This window comes from Watersipora subatra, chromosome 8, assembly GCF_963576615.1.
Source record: "Watersipora subatra chromosome 8, tzWatSuba1.1, whole genome shotgun sequence".
In the NCBI taxonomy this organism is placed as follows: domain Eukaryota; kingdom Metazoa; phylum Bryozoa; class Gymnolaemata; order Cheilostomatida; family Watersiporidae; genus Watersipora; species Watersipora subatra.
Genome location: NC_088715.1, coordinates 49,929,487 through 49,948,457, shown reverse-complemented (window position 1 = coordinate 49,948,457; position 18,971 = coordinate 49,929,487). Strand labels below are relative to the sequence as shown.

Genomic DNA, 18,971 nt, shown 5'->3' with positions numbered 1-18,971 from the left:
ACTGTAATGACTACGTCAGAGAAATTAACAGATTCCAATTTTCGGCGGCTTTTCGTTTTTGAGCTTTTAAGAGCTTGTAATCACATTTCCACGTATTTGGCACTTACAACACAACAGAGTAAGACATGGTGATTCTTTTGATACCAAATAACTGTAATGTGAATTTTGTTGCAAGTCAACCTTTAAACTTTAGAGGAGTGTTTCCTATTGACAGAATTCCATATAAGGAGCTCACTTTTCCTTCTTGCGCAGTCATCAATACAAAACCCCATACAGACAGAGGGGAACACTGGGTTTGTTTCATGAAGAACAAGGATGGAACCGGTGTATACTTTGATAGTTACGGATATCCACCTTACAACATACCCAAAGTAGGAGATGCTCTGGATGACTGTATCGATTGGATGTATAACACTACTCCTCCTCAATCAACTTTTTCAACAGTGTGGAGAATATTGAATCTTTTTTCTAACCCACATGGCAAAAGAGTTCACTTTAGAACACATTATTATGCCTATAAATGATAACAATGATACTTTTGCAAATGATGCTTTCATTTATAGTTATACAAAACATGAGTATAACGAGATAATTAACACAGATCAACTAAAGGTGATTGACATTCCTTTTATCTATCAACAATCAGCTAGGGAGGGGCAGTTACTAGTTGGCGGGTACTAACCAAAGATTTGTCATCATCATTAATAATTGTTTTTTTTTCATTCGATGACACACCATGTTGGATATGAGTTCAGAATTTGCCTTTACTGGCTACTAATGGTACACTATTATATTCTATTTTTACTATCAATAAATCATTATGATGAAAGACCTTTCTTTTGATCCTCTAATATATTACCACACTCGCTAATTGTCCTAAACAGGATTACAATATGAAGAAGAGAACTATAAGTTATGTACAATACATACCGGCACATCAAAAAGAAAAGCTCAGCATACCTATACCACAGAAATGGAGGAATAATCCAAGCAAAGCAGTGCACTAACCTTTTGAAAAATTGTTTTTGAACCAAGCGTAGCAGGCCAAGCGTGGTAGAGCCTAGCGGCCCAAGCGCAGCCAGTACGTAGAATGATGGCCAAGTTAATTATCTAGCGATGGTTAGATAATGATACCCTTGAAAGAGTTAATTACCTAGCCAAGCTTGTAATGATATCCTTTGGACAAGTTAATCGCTTAGTCAGTCGTCAGGAAATATAACTTGTCGAAAGGGAGGTATCTATACTACTTACATGACAGCTTATATGACTTTAGGTAGGTATCTATACTACTACTGACGTACTAGCCAATTGCATAGACTGGACATATAATGCCAAATCACTTTAGACTCCATTCTCTACTGTGTGCGGACAATATTGTATCTTTATTTCTAACGCATATAGCAAAGAGGTTCACTCTAGATCATATTATTAATCTTCTTGATGATAATGGAGATACTTGTGCAAATGACGATTTCGTTTATGGCTATACAATACACAAGTACAGAAATGTTATCAACACTAGCAGTTTAAATGTGATTTATATTCCTCTGATCATTCAAAGCATAGCCAATGCTTAGGATAGTTGGTAACAAACATTACTCAATAGTAATCATTGGTATTATTATTTACAACATAAACACTATGTTATTATGTTCTGTTGCAATTGCTGTTTTAATAAAGATGAGATACATCAAACATTCTTTATCTGCTTTACTGTGCCACTTCTCGAAATGAACATAGCATTCTAATATACAAACAGCCTTGCAAAGCATCATAGAGAGAATGTTACTAGTGAAAGAAATAGTTAAGCCTGATTCAATGAAACTTAAGTCCTGCATTTAATGATAGAAAGACTAAAAAGAATTGGTATACTCACAAAAGCATAATGATCAAACTCTGAGCTGCACTGAAGAGACCTGAAAGAGCAAAACAAATATTGTCTACAAATTGAGTTGAGTCTCGCAAACGGTTCCATCATAAGTAAAGAGAAGGCTAAGCAAGCAAAACAAAACTGAGACGAGTACAGCCAGTAATGACAATGCTACAAGTAGGTTTCATGACTTGTGCAGAGCGATAATCACTGATGCGTATCTTGTGGAAATGTCTCCAATAGAAGAGCAATCATGAATGCATCAATCATAGTTGTGGTCAAGGTTTGCTCACAGAATTATCGTAGACCAACATAACTAATGAGGTGTACAAATATTGCACACCCGGCCTTGCGCTAGTAAAAATTGCACACTGAAAGTAAGCATAGAAGTAAAAATTATCTAAGCGTAGAGACATAACTACTCAGCTAAACTAGAAGAGGGTAAGAACAATGCAAAACTATGCAGCTGAGTTTTCTCAAGCATAGGATCAGATGGGAAAACAACTTCCAAACAAGTTCAAGCTCAGGTTTCAAAGTATTATTAAAAGTCAGCAAAACAAATTCAGTTTTACGATTTTTTAACTTATTTTTTCAAACAAAAACAGCATTATGTCCAAAACAACATGTTTACACAGGCTTATGTGAACTACTGTTTAAGCAGTGGTGCAATCACACAGCAGTGCTGGAGTGTATGATCTCATAAATATTATGCCAGCCATGTCAAAGCCCAAGTTATACAGTAGATAAAAAGATACAATTTTCCTGCTTTTAAAATCACTCAATCGGAAAACCTTAGTCATACACTTGCAATAAGTTTTATGGATCTGCTACGTGAAGCCTGAAAATTTTCTACCCAGTTTTGTCTTTAATTTTGGCTGTAGTGAAATAAGGTTGGTTGATGAAGATATCAGTTAAATTTAGAAGGCCAAAACCAAAACCTTTCACCAAGGCTGACACTGATGAGGATTCAACTATCATTGAATGGTTTAGTCACTGCTTAGTATTAATTTTGGTTTGAAAAATATTTTAATAAGTCTGGGCATTTGCTATAATAATTCAAAGTTCATTGCGTTGTGCAGTACATCAAGGTTCCTTACTGGCTCTGATTTCAGTCGGTCTTTTCTGTGCGGGCGCGAAGAGGTCGTTACCTTGGCTGATTAAAAAATTAATAAAGGGTGTCTTTGTGATGGCATAATTGCCACTCGACTGCCACAATTGTGCCAGTGTCAAAATTACAAGTAATTAAACCCTGAGTAGATGTGTTATGAAAGGCAAAGCAAACCCTGTGCTGTAAAAACAAACAACTATATACCAAAGGATAGTTATGTTGTCCAGCTATATAAAACTCCATGATACCAAACAATGGACCGAATATATAGAGACAGAAAACGAGGCATCTGAAAGGCACTAATATATTGTTTTCCTACCCCTGTTTATTTATTTTATCTTCTTTCACTCTGTTTTCATGACATGCATGATGCAGATTTGGAGTTGTGCACACATTGAGTTACCGTGTGATAAGTGTTTCAATTGACAATCACATGTTGCAGATTAACTTGAGTGTTTAAAATGCAAGAAAGCCACTAGACTGTGTTGCTTGACACAGTCTTGTCACGCTTATCAACATTCGAAACTGCTCGAATCGAAACAAAAATGGCTGTGCATATTCTTGTGCATTATTCGCGAGCATGAAACATTTGATAAAAATCTGCGAGTAACCAAACTCGCTTGACTTGCAAACTTTTGCTGCTTCCATCTTGTGGATGACTTGCAAATTGATACATATCATCGTCATGGAAACAGTGTATATTTAATCTGGCTGTAGTGTGACATACGCATTATATAATGGATACAAATCATCGTCATAGAAACAGTGTATATTTAATCTGGCTGTAGTGTGACATACGCATTATATAATGGATACAAATCATCGTCATAGATACAGTGTATATTTAATCTGGCTGTAGTGTGACATACGCATTATATAATGGATACAAATCATCATCATGGAAACAGTGTATATTTAATCTGGCTGTAGTGTGACATACGCATTATATAATGGATACAAATCATCATCATGGAAACAGTGTATATTTAATCTGGTTGTAGTGTGACATACGCATTATATGATGGATATCATCATGCCCGTCATAGAAACAGTGTATATTTAATCTGGCTGTAGTGTGACATACGCATTATATAATGGATATCATCATGCCCGTCATGGAAACAGTGTATATTTAATCTGGCTGTAGTGTAACATACGCATTATATAATGGATATCATCATGTCCGTCATAGAAACAGTGTATATTTAATCTGGCTGTAGTGTGACATACGCATTATATAATGGATATCATCATGTGTAAGATATTATATCTCAGCAAAGAAGACCGCCAGAGTTGACCTGAATATGTCAGCCTTATACGACATGCGTTATCTTATTATAATAACATCGCGGTAACATTCCAAGAACTACACTCATTTACACAAACTATGCAATGTTTACTGTTTTATTTATACTGACAGTCATTGCTGACACTAATTACTATGAACACTGTCTAAAGCCAGATATCTCATCATGTCTCTGTCTTCAATCTTTATTCTTGATACATTTCATCATACTTAATGATATATTCTCCTGTGAACTTTGGTCGTGCCATCGGTGTCTAAAACATACAATGTATATTTTGTCTAATGTTGTGCGCCACATATACCAAGTTGTGTTTGGCAATGTTTATACTTTGACGTCAATCATGCTGTCACAGTTTTTGTATATAAGAACGGTTTTTTTTATATCAGGAGTTATTTTACAAGTGATTGCTATGTACACACTGTATCTGACTCAAATATAATATCTCGCTTAATGCTTAGAGTGAACGTCTTGTTTCACGCCGAACCCATAAGTGTGAGGACAGCACCCCCTCACACATGCCCGTCATGGAAACAGTGTATATTTAATCTGGCTGTAGTGTGACATACGCATTATATAATGGATATCATCATGCCCGTCATGGAAACAGCGTATATTTAATCTGGCTGTAGTGTGACATACGCATTATATAATGGATACAAATCATCGTCATAGAAACAGTGTATATTTAATCTGGCTGTAGTGTGACATACGCATTATATAATGGATACAAATCATCGTCATAGAAACAGTGTATATTTAATCTGGCTGTAGTGTGACATACGCATTATATAATGGATATCATCATGCTCGTCATGGAAACAGTGTATATTTAATCTGGCTGTAGTGTGACATACGCATTATATAATGGATATCATCATGCCTGTCATGGAAACAGTGTATATTTAATCTGGTTGTAGTGTGACATACGCATTATATAATGGATATCATCATGCCTGTCATGGAAACAGTGTTTATTTAATCTGGTTGTAGTGTGACATACGCATTATATAATATATATCATCATGCCCGTCATGGAAACAGTGTATATTTAATCTGGCTGTAGTGTGACATACGCATTATATAATGGATATCATCATGCCCGTCATAGAAACAGTGTATATTTAATCTGGCTGTAGTGTGACATACGCATTATATAATGGATATCTAGCAATATTATTACTGTATTCATTCTACAGTATAGTTAGCCAGTCAGTCATTCATTACTGTGGAGCTTTACATTGAATATCAGTACGCTTCGCCGACCTGTACACCGTGGTGAGAGATAGTCACGAGCAATCACCATATGCATAACTGAATCATGAGGTGCCGAGAAGGCCGAGTGGTGCGGTGGATAGAGTTCCGGGCTGTAAGCTTACACTAACGCTGTATTTAAGGCTGGGCTAGCATGCAACCCGACTCACACTGCTAAAACTTGGAACTAAAACTAATAGTAGTTCTCTCTTTTAAGTTAATTCAGTGTCCTGATTTTTAGCTCAAATCAGTGAACATGGCATGGGTTGATTATAAATAAGCAATATAATAATAAATAACATTAAAAGTAACTTTCATATACATGTATTTGTTTAAGAAATCGGCAACTTCTGAATACGTAGCGGTGCGGCAGGTTTTTCTGTGGGAAGGATTTTTCAAAACACAAATAAGCATGAAGGAAAGGCATCAATTGTGTTCTATAGGTTCTTTTGAGTATAAAAAGTACACATATTGCAATAATGGTATGATCCGCTTGGCAAACTGACTACAGCTTATTTAACGTCAGCAAAATGTTTTAACCTGCAGATTAATTTAAAATAATGAAATTATCTTTTAGCTGCAATCAGAACATATAATGTTGATTGTAAAAACAACTGCTATGCAAAGGACACCAACACCGGTATATTAGACAAGGAATGCTTTTTTTCAACCAATAAAAAACTCTTTTACAATCTGGATTTTCGTAAGACCGGCAAGTGCATAGACACTAGAATTGAACTGGCCAAAACAAATGAAGAAGCTCTAGCCACTAGCCAGTCAAGCGTTTAGTAAAGTTTTCAGCTTGTGACTACACAGTAGTTTCAACAGCTACAAAGGTGTTAACTTAACGATTAATGAACTTTCTTACAATCACTCTCTCCGATGGCTGCTAGAGATACAAAGCTTTATCAACTGCTCCTGATGTATAGCAAATCAGTTGGAGGAGCTGATAAAATGAGAGAAGCACTGATAAATGCGTCTGCAGAAACCAGGTACAGTACCCTGAAGGAAGCACGTAATCCATCAAACGATTTCACAGCTGTTCATCGAGCAGCCATTGAAAATGATAAGGAGAGCCTCAAGTACATGCTGGCTGGTTTACCAACAGATCAAAAATATGAAATATTGCAAATAAAAGACATAGTTGGAGGTACGGCTTTAGATTGGGCAGCATGGAAAAATCATTGGGACACGCTGGTACTCATTTTAAGTGGTCTTTCGACTGATCAGAGGTTTGAAATTTTAAAGAAACAGGAACCTGATGGATTTACGCTTTTGCATCACGCTGCTAGATGCAATCATTCTGAAGAACTATCTATCCTACTAGCTGCTGTTACTCCAGAGCAGAGAGACCAACTACTTGCCATCAAAGACAAAAACAACCAAACCATTGACAAAATTAAAAAGCTGCCAGAATTGACTTATGGTCACACTCTGTGGAATTCTCTCAGTAAGTAGTCAACCGCTGTTTCAAGGAATTTCTTAAATTCAATAAGTTTATTATTTGCTGTACAGTCAAACTTCTACTTACAATCAACTCAACATACAGACAAACCTCTACTTACAATAACCTCAACATACAGTCAAACCTTTACTTACAATAACCTCAACATACAGTCAAACCTCTACTTACAATCACCTCAACACACAGTCAAACCTCTACTCACAGTAACCTCAACATACAGTCAATCGTCTACTTACAACCACTTCAACATACACTCAAACCACCACTTACAATCACCTCAACATACAGTCAAACCTCTATTTACAATAACCTCAACATACAGTCAACCCTCTACTTGCAATCGCCTTGGCATACAGTCAAACCTGTACTTACAATAACCTCAACATACAATCAAACCTCTACTCACAGTAACCTCAACATACACCCAAACTTCTACTTACAATAACCTCAACATACATTCGATCCTCTACTTACAATCATCTTGACATGCAGTCAAACCTCTACTTACAATTGTCTTGACATACAGTCAAACCTCTACTTACAATTGTCTTGACATAAAGTCAAACCTCTACTTACAATCATCTCAACATACAGCGAACCTCTACTTACAATCACTTCAACATACACTCAAACCTCTACTTACAATCATCTTAACATACACTCAAACCTTTACTTACAATCACCTCAACATACAGTCAAACCTCTACTTACAATTGTCTCAAAATAAAGTCAAAACTCTACTTACAATCACCTCAACATACACTCAAACCTCGACTTAACTTCACCTCAACATAAAGTCAAACTTTTAGTCATGATAATTAATTATGATCTACTCAACTTGAAGTATTTGCATAACACTGTTACATGACAATTTTTTTGGCAAATCTATATATATATATACATATATATATACATATATATATATATATGTATATATATATATATATATATATATGTGTGTGTATATATATATACATATATATATATACAGTCAAACATGGATAACTTGAACTTCACGGGACCGAGCAAAAGTGTTTGAGTTATCAGAGCGTTCAAGTTATCAGAGCACTGTCACAAGTCCATATATTTACTTATTTATTAGTAGTTACATGTACATATGCAAACTATAATATAAATCAAAAGCACAAATGGCTTGTTTCAAATTAAATGCTTCTAATGTAAAGTTTAAAACGTTTTTATCAAAAAGTATAGAGATTTTTCTATCACTTGAGATTGGTTTGTTGTTTGAGGTGATGTTATTGCCAGGACGTTTTTTTAGATTGACATTGGCAAAACTTGATCGTTGTTGAAATGCTCAAAAGAAAAGACATCTTTTTCTTTTGAGCGTTTTACCCACGATCAATTTTGCCGATTTTTCTTGAAGTTTATGCAACTTCAAGAAAAAGTTACCAAAAAAAAATCCCTTACTTTACCTGGGATTCGTTAAGAGCAACACTCCGAGGCAGTTCAATTAAAAGTTTTACGAGGTTTAATGGTACATTGTATATCACTTACGCTTTTTGAATGGATACTTATTGAATGTACACACGTATTCTGCGTTTAGGTCAAACGATGAATAGTTTTTTTTAGCTAAGACAACGTATACGTTTAATAAAAACTTAAGACGTTTTAAACATTCAACATTCCGACGTTGATTCAACACGGAATCAACGTCGGAAAACTATTCGTCACGGGCTAGCCGGGTCACGCACTCAAGGATTTTCGCCACGCACATACAAAACAACATGCTGTTTTTGTTTTGTAAGTGCGTGGCGAAAATCCTTGCGCGCGTGACCCGGCAAGCCCGTGCTATTAATCGTATAGCCGTATAAATCAAATTTCACCAAACCTTTAGAAAAGTCGTTGACAAAATTATTTTGCCGATGGTGGTAATAACAACGCTTATGAATTACGAAAAGATGAGGTTTACCTCTATGGCTTTGAATAAAGTGATTTTCTAAAGCGATAACAACTGTTTCGGTAGCCGTTGGGCAAAAAAACAGTTCGAATTAACAGTGTTGAGTTCGAGTTATCTATAGCAATTTATCATTACGTGGGAACGGACCAAAGAAACCGTTCGAATTAACCATGTGTTCGAGCTATCCGTGGACGAGTTATCCATGTTTGACTGTATATATATATATATCAGTGCTTGCCGGTCATCTGCCTGTTGTTTGTGCGTGTTCAGTTATAGCGATAAAGTTGTTAAAATGAAAAATCTGCTTTGCATTGGAATTGAACTTAGAACCTCCAGTTTTGCTTGTCCTATCCACTAGGTCAAGCGGCTACATTGTTGCACAATGGAATACTTGCGGTCATACTCATTACACCGGTTAAAATACGTTCGCTTGAAGCGCTTGCAAAAACATTATTGGTTACTATTAAGCACACTTGAAGATCATGATTGGTTGTGTGAAGAGATCATTAACTGAAACGTAACGATTACAAGCTGGCTTCAAAATTTGCTATTTTGTATATTATGTGCCTTTTTTACTTAGTAAGATACTAAGCCTTTTTCCCCCGAATTGATTTTTATGCTTTTATGTGAACAAAAGAACTTGCTATTGGTCTGTGTTCGTTTTTCTATTCAATTAGATACTTTCTAAAGTAAAAGAACACATGTGAGGACTTCAATAACTACATTTTAGACATGTATCTTTTTATTTCAACTTATTTTGGGTCATTAACATTAACGTTGTCGATGCCCTTTCTATGTGCCTCTTTTACTTAATAAGATCCAAGCATTGATTTTTTGTGAACACAAAAAAACATTTTATAATCATGGCTTCATCTTCCCAATGACCTGCTAGATCAACTCGAAGGGCCCAGTTTGTTTTTGCAGTTTCTATAGCTGATGACTCAGACAATGACTCAAATTTTTCTGATGTCAATCTAATGGACTTTGATATAAGGGATGAGTCTAATGATGACGATGTACTGTACTGTATGTGCTAAACCAAGAGGTCAAAGCTACAAAGGTTCTAGAATTGGCACATGGTGCAAAGATTGTGGAGTCGGATTGTGCAAAGGTGTTTGCTTCAACTCTTATCACAAATAGACAGTATGGACTATGGATATGTGCTATGGACCAAGTCTAAACAGTGGCTAATATGCATTACAAAGTGTGCTTCTACTTGTAAAATGCTTTATTTGTAATATAAATACAGAATATGTTTTATTCAACAATATAACATTATCACAACAACAATCAAATTTTTCAATTTTTTTTTCAATTTACATGTGTAAGGGTAGTTTAAATACCTCAAACAGGCACAAAGGGTGTAAAACTGTTTGTAAAATGCCTGGTTATATGATACAAACCTATCATACAACCATAGTGTAGCAAAAAAATATCATTTCAATAAAATTTCAAAATTTTCATTTTTTTTTAATTAATTCATACAGGGCGATCAGAAATAGGCTCAAAAACTCACCTGCGAAAGGGTTAAGACAGGTATTTACCTAGTATAGTAATAAGGTTAAATTCTGCTATTAAGTACTACGAAGGGTTTGGAACTGTTAAAATTATGGCTCATACTTCAAAGAATTTAGTTTCTGGCAGTATGCTTGACAATGGCAGAGATATCTTTAATTTACAATCAGATGGCCCACTGGTGGACATTTATGGAGGCTGCTTCTTAAAAACCAGATAGAGTTTTGAAAAAAAATATTTTTAAAGCCCTGGCAGAAGGCACAGAGTATATGTTTGTGAAGTTTGGACAAAATTGGCAAAAAATGTGGAAGCGCACAGCGTTCATGCATACTAACAAAAAGACAGACTAACAGACAGACACAATGACAAAGTGAGATTTAGTGCTATAGATTTCGCAAAATACCCATCTCGCCGATGAGTCTGAAACATGACCAACCTGAAGTCATGCAAGAGGAATTGCTATTTTAAATTACATGTATAACATGAGAAGATTACTCTTGATTTAGGTAAAGCTGCACGCAATTTTCACAAAAATGCATAGATTTTGCTCCAAACTCCGGTCCAATGTTAGTAAACATTGGAATGAGTTGACAGTTTTATTCTTACATGTAGCTTTAAAAGTTTGCTGTGCTTTATTGAATTATTGAATTCATAATCATGAACTCATTAGGCATTTATTATTGGTTTTAAATTTGAAAACAGGGCAAGAGGAAGCTAACCAGAGCATGAAGGAGTTAGAGAAAACTGTAAACCAACTTAGCATTGACAACAGCAGAAACTCTAAAGGTACCGGTTGCTTCTAACTAGAGGTGCTTAAGTTCACAACTCAGCTCTATGCATAGAGAATACATTCAAGCTAATGATAGACATTTGATATCATGTAACTGAATGTCTCTCTAGTTTGTTTTGCTATTGAATATCTCAAATGACATGATTATTTTGCAAGGTCTTGCTGATGCGAATCAGAGGATTAAAGAGCTGGAAGATCGAGTACACCAATTAACCTTGTCAAACATCAATCACGCTGAAGGTATATATTGAACATGGTTCACAAGCTAAAGGATTCTAAGGTCGTGGCCAAGTATTTACTATTTCCCACTTCCTTCACCAATGATCACTGCGGTTTTGCATGTCAGTGTGTAAGAGTCTCATCTACTCAAGTGAAAAGCTTTTAAAAACTTTAGATGCTATTTAATTATAAACTTTTATAGATTCAACAAGTGCATTGGTTATTCAATCTTTACTATAGTGAGAACCATGGCCATTATTAATTTTTATATCGCATACATATAACACACAACATTACATGACCTTCGGCATGACAGTGAATTGGTTTATTACTAGGTTAACTTCCTATCCAATCGCAATCTGGATGGATGTGTTCACACATATCTGGGTTCTGACTAGTAGTTCATTATAAGCAACTATAGTATTATCCTTCGTTTTTTCGTGACGTCATTTTATCGTTGTCGGCCATCTTTATAGACAATTTTTTCGTTAGAAACACGAAGCTTTTGCAATGATAATTTGAAAACGATGTTTTTGTTTGCAATTTTTTATTATAGTATTAAAACAACACTTAAAAGTACTAATAAATCAAAGAAAAACGATCATTTTCTACAAAAACGGCGGCTTTTTCGTGAATGAGCGCATGCGCAAACGACTTGATGATGTCAAAAAAACGATGGATAGATGAAACCAAAATTTTATACGATGAAACCCAAACTCACACGGCACTGCAGGATACAAGTTAAAAATGTAACAAATCAGACACCTTTCTGTTGCCCCTTGTATATTCAAAATTTCCCCCGAGGGGGAACTTCTCTCTAGGTGGAAATCCCTGAACTACAGTAATGCTTATTGGGTGTTTGTTCATCAGTAAAAAGGTGCGTCTTTGCTTTGTTACAGAACTAGTGAAAAGCAAAGACAAATGTCAACAGCTGGGAAAAGGTATGAGAATGCACAAATAAATTAGTTTAATAGAATGCAATTTGTACAGCTTAATATTTTTTTTATAATTAAATTATGGTAATTAAAAACATGAAAAACTTTATGACAATTTTGTTTTAAATAACTATTGCCATCAAATATTAATTGAAAAATATCGAGACACGAGAAGGGTACAAGCTGTTCATAAGGAAGTATGACATGATGGTGCAGTGTGTAATGATGACATGATGGAGCAGTGTGTAATGATGACATGATGGAGCAGTGTGTAATGATGGCATGATGGAGCAGTGTGTAATGATGACATGATGGAGCAGTGTGTAATGAGGACATGATGGAACAGTGTGTAATGAGGACATGATGGAGCAGTGTGTAATGATGACATGATGGAGCAGTGTGTAATGATGACATGATGGAGCAATGTGTAATGATGACATGATGGAGCAATGTGTAATGAAGACATGATAGAGCAATGTGTAATGATGACATGATGGAGCAGTGTGTAATGATGACATGATGGAGCAATGTGTAATCATGACATGATGGAGCAGGGTGTAATGATGACATGATGGAGCAGTGTGTAATGAGGACATGATGGAGCAGTGTGTAATGAAGACATGATGGAGCAGTGTGTAATGATGACATGATGGAGCAATGTGTAATGAAGACATGATAGAGCAATGTGTAATGAGGACATGATGGAGCAGTGTGTAATGAGGACATGATGGTGCAGTGTGTAATGAGGACATGATGGAGCAGTGTGTAATGATGACATGATGGAGCAGTGTGTAATGATGACATGATGGAGCAGTGTGTAATGAGGACATGATGGAGCAGTGTGTAATGAGGACATGATGGAGCAGTGTGTAATGAGGACATGATGGTGCAGTGTGTAAGGATGACATGATGGAGCAGTGTGTAATGAGGACATGATGGTGCAGTGTGTAAGGATGACATGATGGAGCAGCGTGTAATGAGGACACGATGGAGCAGGGTGTAATGATGACATGATGGAGCAGTGTGTAATGAGGACATGATGGAGCAGTGTGTAATGAGGACATGATGGTGCAGTGTGTAAGGATGACATGATGGAGCAATGTGTAATGAGGACATGATGGAGCAGTGTGTAATGAGGACATGATGGTGCAGTGTGTAAGGATGACATGATGGAGCAATGTGTAATGAGGACATGATGGAGCAGTGTGTAATGATGACATGATGGATCAGTGTGTAATGATGACATGATGGAGCAGGGTGTAATGATGACATGATGGAGCAATGTGTAATGAGGACATGATGGAACAGTGTGTAATGATGACATGATGGAGCAGTGTGTAATGAGGACATGATGGAGCAGTGTTTAATGATGACATGATGGAACAGTGTGTAATGAGGACATGATGGAGCAGGGTGTAATGAGGACATGATGGAGCAGTGTGTAATGATGACATGATGGATCAGTGTGTAATGATGACATGATGGAGCAGGGTGTAATGATGACATGATGGAGCAATGTGTAATGAGGACATGATGGAACAGTGTGTAATGATGACATGATGGAGCAGTGTGTAATGAGGACATGATGGAGCAGTGTTTAATGATGACATGGTGGAACAGTGTGTAATGAGGACATGATGGAGCAGGGTGTAATGAGGACATGATGGAGCAGTGTGTAATGATGACATGATGGATCAGTGTGTAATGATGACATGATGGAGCAGGGTGTAATGATGACATGATGGATCAGTGTGTAATGATGACATGATGGTGCAGTGTGTAATGATGACATGATGGAGCAGCGTGTAATGAGGACATGATGGAGCAGTGTTTAATGATGACATGATGGAACAGTGTGTAATGAGGACATGATGGAGCAGGGTGTAATGAGGACATGATGGAGCAGTGTGTAATGAGGACATGATGGAGCAGTGTGTAATGAGGACATGATGGAGCAGTGTGTAAGGATGGCATGATGGAGCAGTGTGTAATGAGGACATGATGGAACAGTGTGTAATGAGGACATGATGGAGCAGTGTGTAATGAGGACATGATGGAACAGTGTGTAATGATGACATGATGGAGCAGTGTGTAATGAGGACATGATGAAACAGTGTGTAATGATGACATGATGGAGCAGTGTGTAATGAGGACATGATGGAGCAGCCTGTAATGATGACATGATGGAGCAGTGTGTAATGATGACATGATAGAGCAGTGTGTAATGATGACATGATGGAGCAGTGTGTAATGATGACATGATGGAGCAGTGTTTAATGAAGACATGATGGAACAGTGTGTAATGATGACATGATGGAGCAGTGTGTAATGAGGACATGATGGAGCAGCCTGTAATGATGACATGATGAAGCAGTGTGTATTGATGACATGATGGATCAGTGTGTAATGATGACATGATTGACATAAGTGTAATAAAAATTTTAAACATATTTTAATTTATACTAACACTAACTTCTATTTGGTCTGGCAAAAAAAAACTTGTCAGTGTTACCAGTTACAAGTATACCATGGGCTAGCTTAGTCCCGCACTGAAGGATTTCCGCCACACCCACCAACCCCCACACAAGCAAAACAGACAACACAAACACCAGGGTAGACTCCCTAATTGCGGTCTTCCGCAGAATATTCAAAAATACCAACAGACGTCAATTTTGTCGGCCAAAAATAACCTACTAATAGATGAGCGACCTATTAATGTATCCGAATAGTTCATATAAACTGGGCCAACCAAATTACATAATAGTTAATACCCATGTTTTCTCTGGAAATATACCTGCCCGTGATTTTCGGCCAATAATAACCAGGGTTCATCATACCCCAAAATGTCTCTCACGGCTTTCGGAGGTAGTCCGTTCTGTAGATCAAGTTCGGGCATCCATATAAACATTTGGCCCCAAATAAAGGCTACAATGTAAGCTGGCATTTTTGAATATTCGTGCGGATGATCCCGATTAGTGAGTCTACCCTGTTGTTTGTGCTGTGAGTTTTGTGTGTGGGTGTGGCGGAAATCCTTGAGTGCGGGACTAGGCTAGCTCATGATGTACACATTCTTACTGCTGTCTTTTCAAAACTAAAGAATAAAGAATTTACCTAGGAAAAAATGATGAAAGCTGTTCGTGGCAGTTATGGTTTAAGTAAACTAGATGACTATGGCTCTTACTAATACATAGAATGACGTCGCGCCTAACGGAAAGGGGTAGTGTATTTTCACCCACATAAGGACACATATCGCCCAATGAATCTATCAATCTAGCATAGCTAAATTGCTAAGGCATGTGCCTGGCAAATGGTGTGTTCCGAGATCAATTCCAGCGTGAAACGGATATTTTGTTCCTAAATTTTAATAGCTGTAGCTGGACAAACCGAAAAACACACGTGTGCGAGCTATAGCTAGTATGAAGCAAAAATTTCACATAGATTTTTCACGCTTTCTGAAATTTACATTATAGGAGGTATACGTTACAGAAGCGTCTACTGTATATATAGAAGTATATATATTATCATCTTTATTTACGCCTAGATACAAATATATAAAAGTAACTGTTTCTACAACTTTAAGACCTCAAAAAAAATCCACATTGAAGAATAGCCAATAAAAGGGATAAGGAGTTAACTAAAGTTATATAACATTTCATATACAATATAGCAAAATGTGTTGTATTTTGCTAAAACATTACACTTAAAATCATAGCAATGTAATAATTCTTGTAATAGCTTGTTGTTTTTGTCACCAGTAAATATGAACAAACATTAAAGGTCTGAAAACTATTTAAATCAACAGTTCTTCAATAGATATAGTGAAGGAGGAAAAAGTAAGGAGTTGTTCACTCTCTTCAATTTTCGTATAAAGTTATACTCAAGCATGACAGTCCTCAGTCGTGCTATTTTTGTTTGTACATACGTATATACCTGTGTTTATTGGACAAGTCATAATCATTGTTTATAAAAAAGAATGTTTTATATAAATATAGTGTCCAAAAAACTAATAGAAAGGTATTGCTATTTAGTGTCAGAAATAAAAAAAATTAAAATTTATACAACGGAGACTTGAAATTACTTAGCCTAGGTATACATGTACACTTTATCTCTTTTTAGATTGTCAATTGTCAATTACCAATTACCAAATACTAATTACCAATTACCAATTAGCAAATGTCAATTATCAACTGTAAGACTGTTTACCCTCAATTATCAATCTGTTTACCCTGTTTATTCAATCAATTACCCTCTCTTTAACTTGTCAATTACTCTCTCTTTAACTTACCCTCTCTTCAACTTACCCTCTCTTCAACTTACTCTCTCTTCAACTTACCCTCTCTTCAACTTACCCTCTCTTCAACTTACCCTCTCTTCAACTTACCCTCTCTTCAACTTACCCTCTCTTCAACCCACCCTCTCTTCAACTTACCCTCTCTTCAACTTACCCTCTCTTCAACATACCCTCTCTTCAACTTACCCTCTCTTCAACTTACCCTCTCGTCAACTTAATCTCTCTTCAACTTACCCTCTTTTCAACTTACCCTTTCTTTAACTTACCCTCTCTTCAACTTACCCTCTCTTCAACTTACCCTCTCTTCAACTTACCCTTTCTTCAACTTACCCTCTCTTCAACTTACTCTCTCTTCAACTTACCCTCTCTTCAATTTACCCTTTCTTCAACTTACCCTCTCTTCAACTTACCCTCTCTTCAACTTACCCTCTCTTCAACTTACCCTCTTTTCAACTTACCCTCTCTTCAACTTACCTTCTCTTCAACTTACCCTCTTTTCAACTTACCCTCTCTTCAACTGACCCTCTCTTTAACTTGTCAATTATCAATTATCAATTGTGTTTTAGAGGTACAGAGACTCACTAAAGTAAATACAACAGCACTAGTCACAGTAAGGAAAATGGAACAATTCAACAGACGATGTTTTTCTACAAGTGACACAGGAGACCAGGAACATGAATTCTAGACACGTTAGAGTTCTAAAAGGTTTTCAGTCTAGCATAACTGGCCAATTACTTCGCTTAACAAATATTGACTTAGAAAATTGAACTATGGTCAGTTGATCGAATTATTTAGTGCTTTTTATAAATTTGCAAAGAATGTTATGCTTCTCTGTTCAAAAGAAATTTGATCAGCTGTAGAAAAAATCATCAAATTGGGTATTTCAAAAAGGCAGCATTTTAGCTAATGTCAATCTACTTTTTATAAACTGTTATTTATAAATATTTATAAGCTAATTCCTATAAATATCTACAATTTTATAAACTGAGGATATTTCTGGCAATTTCATTTCAACTACCCATTGGAGGAGTTACTATGACAATTCATAATCCTGTTTCAATGCTGCCTTAATGGCCTTGGGCATTTCAGGTGTCACATATATTTTTTAGAATGTTTTTTTTAGTAGGAACCAATTCTGTGATTTCCATCTCAGGTATTCAAAACTTTACTAAAACAAGTTACTGATTTTTGTGAGCAGCTCAGCATATTTTATGATTGTATGTTTAGTCCGGTTATACATTTATATAGTACAGCATTACAATCACGCATTACTGCATTACGCTAATGTAGTGCAGCACTACATACTCTTCTTGCAAAGGGCGATCATTTTATACATTAATTTGTCTAAAAATGTGGGCGTTTAGAGAATTCAGTTATAAATAGATATGAACTTTGTTATGACTTAACAATGTCATTTTAAGCAAATTAGGTCATGAGACAAAAAGGAAAAACAAATAATACTAAAGTAAATTATGTGAACTGAAAGAAAAAGCTCCTTTTGCATACTATATATATATACATATACATATATATAGATTGCCAATATGCATTATAGATATACTATAATGTAAATTGGCAAACTGTTGGTGTCTGGTATGAGGTGTAGTGGTCTTTTGCGCACTGCACAGACTGTCCTGGATGCTCGGTAAAATTTTGGGAAATTTTGAAAAGTGCAACGCTCTCTGACATATTCGCATTGCCTCAGTGACGCCATTGGTCTACGTGCGCAGTCTACAAATAATCACTGAGAGGACAACTCCAATATACTGCGATACAGTTTGAACCTGCTTTAATTAAAGGGTGTGTGGTTACTTTGCAAGGGTTTTGAATTGTAAAACGTCAGACCATGGCTTCCAATACATCAACATACGAGTATTGATCTTCACCCATGTAGCAATGCACAACATAATTATGCCACCAAAATTTCTCAAAAGGTTATTTTTTTAAGAAAAAATAAAAACGCTTGTAAAACATAAAAATATAATCTAATAGTGATAAAAATACATTAAATTATTTTAAACAACATAGTGTACCATTATGGTATTTTTTATAGTGTAAGTTGAAATAAGTTATACCAGCTAATTAACTTATTCTAACACCATGACTATGCACTGCTAAGCTTACGCTTTTGTGTTTATTTTTGCATTCCTTTATTCTATTGACACAGTAGGGTAAGTAGTCCGTCAATTACAAATACAGTAAAAACTTTTTCTAACATAATATTATACATTGTTATAAGTCACTTGTTTAAACACAGTAGCCTACGAACATTGGAATCATCTCTAAAGAACTCAGGCTAGGA

The 18,971-nt window shown here is 36.0% G+C and overlaps 1 protein-coding gene and 1 long non-coding RNA gene across 3 annotated transcripts in view; one reads left to right on the top strand and one right to left on the bottom strand.

Annotated features, from left to right (window-relative positions):
* The window catches only part of LOC137401675 (uncharacterized), a 33,941-nt gene extending 31,895 nt beyond the window's left edge, over nucleotides 1-2,046 (bottom strand). The window contains exon 1 of the long non-coding RNA XR_010979370.1: nucleotides 1,877-2,046. This is a non-coding gene — a long non-coding RNA (uncharacterized lncRNA). The remainder of the gene's footprint in view (nucleotides 1-1,876) is intronic.
* Nucleotides 2,047-6,391: 4,345 nt separating this feature from the next.
* Nucleotides 6,392-17,922, top strand: LOC137401787 (uncharacterized). 2 transcript variants are annotated; one of them, XM_068088272.1, is made up of 5 exons: nucleotides 6,392-6,986; nucleotides 11,137-11,220; nucleotides 11,381-11,464; nucleotides 12,343-12,384; nucleotides 17,236-17,922. In XM_068088272.1, the coding sequence occupies exons 1-5, from the start codon at nucleotides 6,419-6,421 to the stop codon at nucleotides 17,352-17,354; spliced, it is 897 nt and encodes a 298-aa protein (XP_067944373.1). In that variant the 5' UTR covers nucleotides 6,392-6,418; the 3' UTR covers nucleotides 17,355-17,922. The 2 variants fall into 2 exon arrangements, with proteins under 2 accessions (XP_067944373.1, XP_067944374.1); XM_068088273.1 differs by lacking the exon at nucleotides 12,343-12,384.
* The last annotated feature ends 1,049 nt before the right edge of the window (nucleotides 17,923-18,971 follow it).